The 12079-nt window shown below is 42.5% G+C and overlaps 1 protein-coding gene across 1 annotated transcript in view; it reads left to right on the top strand.

The window, feature by feature from the left end:
* PKHD1 (PKHD1, fibrocystin/polyductin) overlaps positions 1-12079 on the top strand; it is a 443492-nt gene that overhangs the window by 220511 nt on the left and 210902 nt on the right. The window contains 2 exon segments of the mRNA XM_027525460.1: positions 8466-8643; positions 10487-10682. Of these exon segments, the coding sequence (XP_027381261.1) occupies positions 8466-8643; positions 10487-10682 (374 nt within the window).

The following is a 12079-nucleotide window of genomic DNA, read 5'->3' as shown; positions in this document are numbered from 1 at the left end:
TTATTTTTTCGTTGAAGCGTAGTTGATTTACAATATCGGGCCAGTCTCTGCTGTATAGCAAGGTGACTCAGTTATATACATATATATGTTTTTTGTAAACATTCTTTTCCATTGTGGTTTACCACGGGATAGTGAATATACTTCCCTGTGCTCTACATTAGGACCTTGTTGTTTATCCGTTTTAAATGTAATAGCTTACATCTACCAACTTCACGCTTTCAGTCCATCTGTTTTCCTTCTACTCCCTTGGCAACCACACGTCTGATCTCTACATCTATGAATCTATTTCTGTTTTATGCTATGCTATGCTAAGTCACTTCAGTCGTGTCCGACTCTGTGCGACCCCATAGACAGCAGCCCACCAGGCTCCCCCGTCCCTGGGATTCTCCAGGCAAGAACACTGGAGTGGGTTGCCATTTCCTTCATTTGAGCCATATTTTAGATTCCACATTTAAGTGATATCATACAGTATTTTTCTTCCTCTTTCTTAGTTTACTTACTATGATAGTCTCTAGCTGTATCCATGTTGCTGCAAATGGTATTATTTCATTCCTTTTTATGGCCAAGTAATATTCCACTGGCCATAAAAATCATTTTTATCCACTCATCTGTCAATGGACATTCAGTTTGCTTCCGTGTCTTGGCTATTGTGAACAGTGCTGCTATGAACAGAGGGGTGCATGTATCTTTTTGAATTATAGTTTTGTCCAGACATATGCCCAGCAGTGGGATTGCTGGATCATATGATAATTCTGTTGTTAGTTTTCTAAGGAACCTCCGAGCTGTTTTACACAGTAGCTGCACCAGCTTACATTCCCACTAACAGTGTGTGGGTGAAGTGAAAGTGAAAGTGTGAGTTGTTCAGTCCTGTCTGACTCTTTGTGACCCTATGGAATGTAACCTGCCAGGCTCCTCTGTCCATGGAATTCTCCAGCAAGAATACTGGAGTGGGTAGCCATTCCCTTCTCCAGGGGATCTTCCCAACCAAGGGATCAAACCCGGGTCTCCTGCAGTGCAGGCAAATTCTTTACCATCTGAGCCACCCTAACAGTGTAGAATGGGTCCCTAGAAATGCAAGATTATTAAATCGCATGGCTTGCATCCCTGTACTTGTTCTATTTTTTATGTGAATTTAAGGATTGTTACAAGTTTGGGGCAAAGACTGAGGGTTGATTTCTTTTCTCTTTTTAGGTTTCTTACTCAGAAGGAGAAATATTTGTTTCTCCGTCAATAAGAGTGTATACAGAAAACTTCTTATTGATACACATCAGATAGTACTGGGTGATGGCAGATAGGTAGATAGAATAGTCATCTTCTGACAAAGGCTTCTTTTTTTCTTTTTGTTAAAAATGTGTTTGTTATTGTTATTTACCAGTGGGGAGAGGCAGTTTATTTATAAGCCACAAAAGCAAGGGGATAGCACAGTTAGTTAGCAATCTGTGTAAGATGGGCTACTTATGCAAAAATAAGACTCTTCAAAACAAAAGACGTGGAGAGCCTCTGACAAGAACTTCTTAGGAGTCCAGTGTATTTTAAAGATGCTAGAGAAAAATAATAGGAGAAGGCAATGGCACCCCACTCCAGTACTATTACCTGGAAAATCCCATGGACAGAAGAGCCTGGTAGGCTGCAGTCCATGGGGTCGCAAAGAGTCGGACACGACTGAACGACTTCACTTTCACTTTTCACTTTCATGCATTGGAGGAGGAAATGGCAACCCACTCCAGTGTTCATGCTTGGAGAGTCCCAGGGACGGAGAGTAGTGGAAAGGGTCGCATGGTGGGCTGGTGGGCTGCCTGTTGGGCTGCCGTCTATGGGGTCACACAGAGTCGGACACGATTGAAGTGATTTAGCAGTAGCAGAGAAAAATAAAGCCACAAAAATCTGTTGGCTGTGCTCAACATTTTGATTTTGTCTTCTTTGTGCAGTAAAAGATGAGAGTAACATCAGCAAGCATGAATATCCAGGCGATGCCGACAGCACCATTTGGGGCTAGTTATTATGATGTGTTGGCTTAGGAGATGCAAAATTATAAAGGGTTTACTTCACAATTGTTCCAAAGAGAGGGCATTTAGAGCTCAGTGAAGTGTTTGTCTTAATACACAGAGATTAAGTGTAAGCCAATGGCAAACACAAACCGGGGAGTTAATATTTGTTCTCATTGGTGTTGTTGATTACCTAACAAATCCTCTGTGGGCAGTATACACTCAACAGTTCCACATAGTATCTGGGCACTAAATTACAGAACTGTTGATGCAATGAGTATTGTGACTTGGGACTTTGGTTGGGGAGTTTATCAAGTGATAAACTTGATATTTATCAAGTGATAAACTGTTATATTTCTAAAGGAAGATGTCCCTGAATTAAAAACAGCCTTGGTGATTTAAAAAAAAAATATATGCTCCCTCATAGAAAAGGAAAAGCTTGTAGTTTTCTTGTCTTTTTGATTGTATCCAGGAGCTGTTGTTGACACCAAGGTAAGGGTTAACATTTCAAATGGACTGGTTGCCTCCTGATTTCTTGCACATAAAACCACACGAAGTTCAGGGAGAGACTTCTTCCCCTAGTAATGAAGCTCTCTGCTGCTAATGGCCCATGCAGACTCCCTTGGCTCCTCCAAATTAGAAATACTTCAGTGTGCTCCTTTGCTTCATTAACAGTAAAGAGAGGGAGATTGGTGGCTATTTAGGGCACGGGGAAATTAGTGGCTATTTAGGGCAAGAGAAAATTGTCGTAATTATGGTTGGTAAATTCTCTTCATGGTATTCTTCTATTCTGAATGTTCTTTGGGTGCTTTTCAGAAGAGCCCACCACTGGCACCGCTGGCATTTGGCCTAGAAGGACGGGAGCTGATTTGACTACGAATTTTTGGCCCTCAGGGTGACAGTCAACACAAGGCGTCTTGCCTCCTCGAAGACTGGTCTTTGCCATTCGGGTTTGGTTTTCAGAATGCGCATGAGACCCTTTCCACTACCAACTGTGACAAAGGAGTATTTGATAACCTCCTTCTCTACTTGTATCGCTCTAAAGAAAGCTCATGCTGTCCACAAATGCCTGTGAAATTGTGTCCCGTATGAACCTCTGCTGAGATAGATGGGGCAGCTTGGTAGAATCCAAGCAGTGTATGAAGAAGGAGGAGGAAAGAATGATTTAGGATCACAGTGTGCTATGGTTGGTTCTCCAGTTGATCAAGGAGTTAGCATCAGTTTGGATACTGGTTGGAAGAAGGGGATCAAAAAGAAACTACAGAAGTCCTAAAGATAAGTAGAACTGAATTGATGTTAGTATTTGAAAATAGGGTCATGTGTATAAGGGTCTTTAGAAACTGGGGAGTATGGCCTGAAAATGACTCCTTCAGTAATTGCTACTACGATCTGTAGTAATGGAATCTGGATAAATTAGATCCTAAAACTGATTTGTAAATGTCATACTGATAGAAAATTAAGAAATAATTAAGTCTCATCAAAGTGACCAGGGGGATTCCTGAGGCCTCACTGCTGGAATGAAGTATTTCTGGACATAAACATGATGTCTTAAGAGAAGAATGACAAAATAAGGGTTGGTAAGGCGAAGAAAGTGACAAAATATAGACCAGATGAATTAAATGGGAACAGATGGATGCATTTGAACAAATAGAATTCTTTTTTATGTGTGTGTGTGTGTTTCTTTTTTTTTTTTCTAATTTTATTTTATTTTTAAACTTTACATAATTGTATTAGTTTTGCCAAATATCAAAATGAATCCGCCACAGGGATTATACTTCTTCACAATTACAAGTCACCAGGGGTCAATAACATCACAAGCACAGACAAATAGAATTCTTTTGTTCTATAGTTAAAAATAAAACCAGGACTCTAATCTAAAAATAGTTTAACTGAGAACACTCCACTTGGATAGAAGAAATCTAAGTTCATAAGGAAATCTTCGCATTTTCCTAAGCCAGGCCCATTGTTAGTGCAGTTGCTTACATGTGTGCAGAGGAGGTTTTCTGACCACTCAGTTCAGTTCAGTCGGTCAGTCATGTCCGACTCTTTGCTACCCCGTGGACTGCAGCGTGCTGGGCTTCCCTGTCCATCATAACTCTTGCAGCTTGCTCAAACTCATGTCCATCAAGGCAGTTGATGCCATCCAACCATCTAATCCTCTGTCATCCCCTTCTCTTCCTGCCTTCAATCTTTCCCAGCATCAGGGTCTTCTCCAATAAGTCAGTTCCTCGCATCAGGTGGCCAAAGTATTGGAGTTTCAGCTTCAGCATCAGTCCTTCCAATGACTATTCAGGACTGATTTCCTTTAGGATGGACTGGTTGGATCTCCTTTCAGTCCAGGGGACTCTCAAGAGTCTTCTCCAACACCAGAGTTCAAAAGCATCAATTCTTCGGTGCTCAGCTTTCTTTATAGTCCAACTCTCCCAAAGAAAGACAATGCCAAAGAATGTTCAAACTACTGCACAATCGCACTTATCTCACACGCTAGCAAAGTAATGCTCAAAATTCTCCAAGTGAGGCTTCAACAGTATGTGAACTGTGAAATTCCAGGTGTTCAAGCTGGATTGAGAAAATGCAGGGGAACCAGAGATCAAATTGCCAACATCCATTGGATCATTGAGAAAGCAAGAGAGTTCAAGAAAAACATCTACTTCTGCTTTATTGACTATGCCAAAGCCTTTGACTGTGTGGATCATGACAAACTGTGGAAAATTCTTAAGGAGATAGAACTACCAGACCACCTCACCTGCCTCCTGAGAAATCTGTATGCAGGTCAAGAAACAACAGTTAGAACTGGACATGGAAAAACAGACTGGTTCCAAATTGGGAAAGGAATACATCAAAGTTGTAAATTGTCACCCTGCTTATTTAACTTATATGCAGAGTACATCATGTGAAATGCCAGGCTGGATGAAGCACAAGCTGGAATCAAGATTGCTGGGAGAAATATCAATAACCTCAGATTTTCAGATGACACTACCCTTATGGCAGAAAGCAAAGAAGAATGAAAGAGTCAGAAAGAGTGTTCTTTCTGACCACTAAAGATAAATGTTCAAGTCTTCTTGGCAAATATCTTATTGATAATGAGGTTGACTGTATCAAGAACTGATAACTTATCATCAAATGCTTATCTCTTTTGATTAATACATTTACAAGAAGTATTCTGACACTCTTGTTGTTTTCTGGGTAGACTTCCCTGGGACAAAACATCACTAAACAGCCAGCAGCCAAAGTGTTCTAATCTACTTAACACTCATTTATTGATTCAACAAACATTTGTTGAGCACTCACCATGTGAAAGACAGTTTTATTTCTCATTGCAGATTTTAAAATGGAAATTCTGATTTATCAGTGAGTATTTCTTGGAATTTTGTCTTGTGATTCATTTTCCAGAGCCAGTGTCTCTGTGAAAGCTGAAGGGCTGCACTTTCAGAACCTGAGATGCTCGGAATTATTTTCTGGACTTTGGGGAAATTCCACCTGATATATTGACCTTGGTACCCATGGTGGCCACCTCATTTGCCTCTTTGGGATTTCAACTTATCTCTTCTTATCACATTTGTTTTATATTTATTTCCCAGAAGCCTGTCTTCATTTATTAAATATATTAGTTGGGCCAAATTGTGCTGGATGATATCCTGGGATGCTGGGACTCATGTCTTCGTAATGATTGAGGGGGGATGGCCAGACAATACAAGGAAGAAAATTAAGCCTTCTCCAACTTGTCTGAAATGAAAATTTAGGAATAAATTTCATAAATGGAGAAGGAATTTGAGGATGTGAACTCCCCATAACTGGAAGAAATAACAAGATAAAATCTGGAGGAAATTCCCATAATGGGTTGGATGTTAGAACAAATGATCCCCATATCCACTCTGAGTAGGAATATGAGCCCAGATTTCCATTAGTCCTAATTTAAATCTTGGTATACATGAGGGAAAAAAAGGTCCTTCATACCCCAAACCCAAAGAGAGGAAGAAGCCCCTCCATTTCAAGATTTTTTTTTTCTTTTGACCACACCACATACAGGATCTTAGTTCCCCCATCAGAGATCAAGCTTGCATCCTCTGCAGTGGAAGCACAGTCTTAACCACTGGACCACCAGGGAATTCCCCACCCCAAGATTTCTAAAGGTTCAGTGAATGCTGTGTAGAGACATCTGGGAAACGGTAGTTCATTTATTCCAAATGCCCTGAGTATTCTTTATCCCTTTTTATCTATTAACAGATGAAACAAACACATTTTCTTACAAGAAAGAATGAAAGAAAAGAAAGTGAAGTCGTTCACTTGTGTCCGATTCTGCGACCCCACGGACTATAGTTTACCAGGCTCCTCCGTCCGTGGGATTTTCTAGGCAGGAGTACTGGAGTGGGTTGCCATTTCCTTCTCCAGGGTTTCTTCCCGACTCAGGGATCAAACCTGGGTCTCTCATATTGTAGGCAGATGCTTTACCATCTGAACCACCAGGGAAGTCTTACAAGAAATATATATCAAATACTATATCACCAGGGCTAAAGCTCATGAGAGGATGTGAGCGTGTTTTTAAATGACCAAATATTCTGGATAAACCTTGAGACAATAAAATAACTAGACAGAGTGGCAAACCAGGTACATCTGAAGTTCTTTCTTCCATGAGCTATAGGCAGACTTACTGGGCTTGAGATGGTTATTGAATACATCGATTATCACGTTGTTTCACAGCTGCTACAGGAGATACATACTGTTGTCTCCATTTGAAAAAAGAGAAATGAAAGCTTACAGAGGGTAAGTGAGTCCCCAGAATTCATACACTTAGTTCATGCAGATATAGACTTCCAATTTACACACAGTTAACAATGGTCCCCAAATGTTTAACACGAAAACCAGTCTCCTCTTTATACTGTGCCACTCAACTGTAAATTGACTTTTGATTTGCTCACGCCACCCCTCACGTTGAAAACCCAACATCCTCCGTCATTTCATTTCCTTCTACTGTAAGAATTTAATTATCTGCCTGCAGCAACATGCCACAGTTGAAGATTCTCATGAAAACTAAACCAAAGGGGAAGGACAGTCATATTATGTGTGTGTTGTGTTTTTTTTAACTTTTGCTTTAATTTTTCTGTCACTTTGACTTTCTTTTAGGGTCTAAGCAGGTGGAAAAAATGTATTTATGATCTGGTAAAGACTTAAAAAATCACTTTCTAGGAGAGTTGACTCATTGGAAAAGACTGATGCTGGGAGGGATTGGGGGCAGGAGGAGAAGGGGACGACAGAGGATGAGATGGCTGGATGGCATCACTGACTCGATGGATGTGAGTTTGAGTGAACTCTGGGAGTTGGTGATGGACAGGGAGGCCTGGTGTGCTGCAATTCACGGGGTCGCAAACAGTCGAACATGACTGAGTGACTGAACTGAACTGAACTGAACTGATGGGGAATAAGGTGTAGAAACCCAAAACTTTGTTTCTACCTGTGACGCTCACATAGTACGTTTGCCATCCTCTGTCTCTATTTTCCTCATGGTGAGATACCATTCTTCTAGAAAACTTTTCTGTAAATTGGGAAGTTGGCACCAACTGCTTTGGGGAGAGCTCCTCCATGCAGTTTTTGTTCGTATTGTTGTTGTTTATTGTTTAGTCGCTAAGTTGTGTCTGACTCTGCAACCCCATGGACTGTAGCCCTCCAGACTCCTCGGTCCGTGAGATTTCCCAGGCAAGAATATGGGAGTGGGTTACCATTTCCTCCTCCAGGGAATCTTCCCAACCCAGGGTTTGAACCCGCATCTTCTACATTGCAGGCAGATTCTTTACCACTGAATCACCAAGGAAGCTTTTGCTCGTATAACAAATATGGTTTGGGTACCCATCTTGTGCAGAGTCCGATGCCAGGGGGCAGGATACAGAAAAGAGGAAATGTCTCTAACTTCAGGATGTCGCGGTCTTTGTTAACAAGCAAAACTGCAAATCCCTCTGGCACTGAGTGATCATGTAAGGCCATGAGAGAGGTCTCAGGGTCCTCTTTGTTCTGGGGAAGCTACTGAGGCCATTGCTGCTGGGCAGTTGGAGGTGGACTCTGTGAGTCCAGGCACATCAGGCTCTGGGCGTCAGCCACTACTCCCCAGAGAGATAACTAATAACTATATAGTGTGTGTTCTGCTGCTGATAAACCTGGGCCATGGCAATATTCTGACCATGGACATTTCTCTGTTAAAATAATCGTATCTAGTCCTGGCCTGTATGAACTCATTAGAGTGGCATTGATTAGTGGCCTAAGATCTGAGTGTTACAGGCCACTGCAGATCTGAGTGGAGCACACATGATCCAACAGCACTCTCCCACTGGGCATTTTGACCCATGGTGTGACTTCTAAAACCTCCATAAGCACTGGGGAGACATAATGGAGAAAATGGGAGATGGCTTACAGCTGATGGAGAGGAGTGCCTTAGATCCAGGATGGACAAAAACTTACCACCCACTTTTTTCTTTTAAATCTCCCTAGAGCCAGTGCCTTGAAAGTTTCTCAAGATTTAACCATAACGGACAGCAGAAACAAGACAACCACTGTCAGTTATGTGCATGACACTCTGTCTAACCCTTATGGCTGGATGGCCCTGCTCTTGGATCAAGAGACCTACTCCCTGCGATTCGAGAGCCCTTGGACTAGCAGCGCTCTGCAGGTAACCCTGACATCCACTCGCTGGTAGATTCCTTTCCCCAGGGGTTCCCAACTTGCCTTCTGTGACATAATAGTCTGCAGGTATTAGCCTCTTCTGGTGCTGATCAAGCAAACTGCAGCAGAATTTTTGCCAGATGAATGTAACCTGAATTTGAGATATGATTGTTTTTTTTATTTTAAACTTGAAACTTGTAGAATCTATTTAAACCTCACTTTGAACACAGCATGATTCTGCCTGAAAATTTAGCTTTATTAATACACTGACAAATAGCTTCTAAGCATCCTATAGATATGCAGTCCTATGTTACAGGTTAAGAACCAACCTACCCCAGGGAAGTGTTTCATAGCCAAAAGGAAATATCTTCCCAAGGCATTTTTACATTACACACTGCCACCTTGTGGTCAAAGAGTAACTTGCAATGAAGGTCTGTCCTTTCCGTTGTTAGGTTGAAGGAGTCAGATGGTTAGGGGAGGGATGGTAGGAATAACCATGTGGAAAATGGGTGCATTTTCCAAATAGCCCCTTGGATTCCCTTAAGCTTCCCTTTTCTTCCTTTTAAGCACATTTCTTTCTTTCAGTCTCATCACACACACATTCTTCCTAATGGTCATGAGAGTAGTTCTTAGGGAGCTGGAGGCAGGCGTGCCATTTGTTGTTCAGTCGCTCAGTCAAGTCCAACTCTTTGTGACCCCTTCGAATGCAGCACACCAGGCTTCCCTGTCCTTCAATATCTTCCGGAGTTTGCTCAAACTCATGTGCATTGAGTCAATAATGCCATTCAACTATCTCACCCTCTGTTGCCCCCTTCTCCTCCTGCCCTCAATATTTCAAAGTAGAATCTTTATGATACCTTCACCAGGGCTCTCAGGAAGGGTGCCCACCTCTCTCTCCTTCCCTTGAGGTTCTCATGAGAACATTCTGGAGAGGTGAAGGCAGTAGAATGGTGACTCTGGAGGTGGACACCTGGGTTTCTGTCCCAGATCAGCACTCGCCTACTTCATGATGTGGGAAAATTTACTGAACCTCCACCTGCCTCAAGTGTCCTCCTCTATAAAATGGGGACAGCACTAGTAACAGTTCCCAGGGCCTTTAAGGATTGAATACCTGGATATGAATGATACCTGAGCACCTGGCGAATGCTCAGCCATGTTAGCCGTTACTGTTATAAATGAATGGCACTCCTGCCAATGCCTGCTATTTGAATCTTGGGGAAAACTGGGTGGGCATTCTAGACGTGGCTCTGTCTCTTCCCACTGGTTAACCTGAGACAAATTACTTCGCTCATCTGAACTTTGGTTTTCTCCTCTAGATTGTTAAACAAGAAGAGGGCTTCTCTGATGGCTTAGATGGTAAAGAAAGTGAAAGTGAAGTCACTCAGTCATGTCTGACTGTTTGCGACCCCATGGACTGTAGCTCACCAGGCTTCTCTGTCCACGGAGTTTTTAAGATGGTAAAGAATCTGCCTGCAGTGCAGGAGACCTAGGGTCAATACCTGGGTTAGGAGATCCACTGGAGAAAGGAATGGCAACCCACTCCAGTAACTTGCCTGGAGAATTCCTTGGACAGAGGAGCCTGGTGGGCTATAGTCCATGACCAACAAAGAGTTGGTCACAAAGATTGAATGATTAACACACACACACAAGAACCTTACAGCTTTCAGTCCTCACATTGTATGATTTTTGTAGCTCTAGTTATGAGATTATTGTGCAGTAAATTTAAGTAAACCCATTTCCCACAAGAAAAGTACCCGGTGTGAATGGTCCTGTTTCTAAACTACTCCATCCTTATTGGCAAGAGTTTTCCTTTCTAAAAGAGCACTTTTGCACTTTTCTCTCACTTCAAGTACTCAGCAACATTTGACAACTTTGCTCCTGGAAATTACCTGTTGCTGGTGCACACAGACGTGTGGGTTTACCCTGACATCCTCATAAAGTGTGGGAGTCATGTGGGGCGGTCCCTCTCATCTCTTCCATCGCCTGGCCAGGACCAAGGCTGTGACTGGTTCTTCGACAGTCAGTTGAGACAACTCACCTATCTGGGTAAGTATGATTGAGAGAGCATGTGGAGTGCATGTAGTCAGAAACGACAACTCACCTATCTGGGTAAGTATGATTGAGAGAGCATGTGGAGTGCATGTAGTCAGAAACCACTCTTCCTTTTGGAATTTCATTGGTGCTGCGAAGTGATGAAGAACTGAAAGGGACACCTGTGTGCTGTGATTAGGTGATTGTGCTCCGAAATCAGACTGCCTGTGTTTAAATCCCAGCTTCAGCACCTGCTAGCTATGAGACACTGAGCAGGTATTCTTTCTAAGCCTCAGTCTCCTCCTCTGTAAAATGGAATAATAAAAGGGCCTACATGAAGAACAGGAAATTAAGTAAAGGATAAGATGTAAAATTCTTTAAAACAGTGTCTGATCCAGAGTGAGTGCTTAATAACCTGTGATCGCTATTCACATTTTTCCTTCATGTTAAGCATTGTATTTGTAGAAAGGTCAACTGCACATGTAAAGACAGGGTGGCTGGCTGCCATCACAGGGACAGGGGACAGCAAAGAGTGCAAGGTGACAGAGAGGCAGGATGAAGAATGTAGTCAGTGTGGAAGGTGAGAAGCTTTGGAAGGCAATCTGAGGACAGGAAGATGAGATGTACAGAGTGCTGAGGACAGGGGGATGGGCTGCCTCATCCTGTGTCAGATGCAGCATCGGGGTGCAGGATCCAGGGGCCTTGTTTCGTGGAACCAGAAACCCTACTGTGACTGCTCAGTAACAGGGGCCGGCAGGATTTCCTTACTTTCTTATTGTGCGTGTTTCACGGAAGCCCCGTATTTGACTCAGGGCCATAGATTTCTTTTGACTTCCTGGAGCTCATCTCTTATTGCCTTTCCATATTGTTTCACTGATCACTCTGAGTGCCATGATGTCTACTTATGCTAACCTTAGCTCAGTGGTCTGTAGGAAGGAGAATCTGAAAAAATGAGTCTCTAGAATGACAATTTTGTTACAAATTAGTCTTCATAGATCTTGGTCTAATTCAGGACCATGTCAAGCATGGGAAGACCCAGCCTCTGCCATGAGCCAGACTTGGCCCTAAAGGCTTAGAGGGCTGGTAGGTGTCCCAAGTTCCGCGTCTCCATCACTCGTGCCTAGCCATAGGTCGGCTGAGTCGGATCACACTTGGGCCCTGGTACTCTTACATGTTCATAGCATGAGAGAAGAGAGGAGGGTGTTTCCTGGGTTCTTAAAAGTGTTTGCCAAGTGGATTGCTGTATATTTCATTTGCACTGAAATGTACCATCCAGATTTTATTTTGGATTTGATCCATCTATAAATGTAACCTCAAACTATAAAACTTCAAGATGGACAGAGATGCCTGACACCATTTTACCACTAAAGTCAAATACAACCATTAAGTAAGAGCAAATAGTTGCTGTTAAC

This window comes from Bos indicus x Bos taurus, chromosome 23 (assembly GCF_003369695.1).
Source record: "Bos indicus x Bos taurus breed Angus x Brahman F1 hybrid chromosome 23, Bos_hybrid_MaternalHap_v2.0, whole genome shotgun sequence".
Lineage (NCBI taxonomy): Eukaryota > Metazoa > Chordata > Mammalia > Artiodactyla > Bovidae > Bos > Bos indicus x Bos taurus.
Note: the sequence above shows the minus strand (reverse complement) of the source record. Positions and strands in the feature narration are given on the sequence as shown.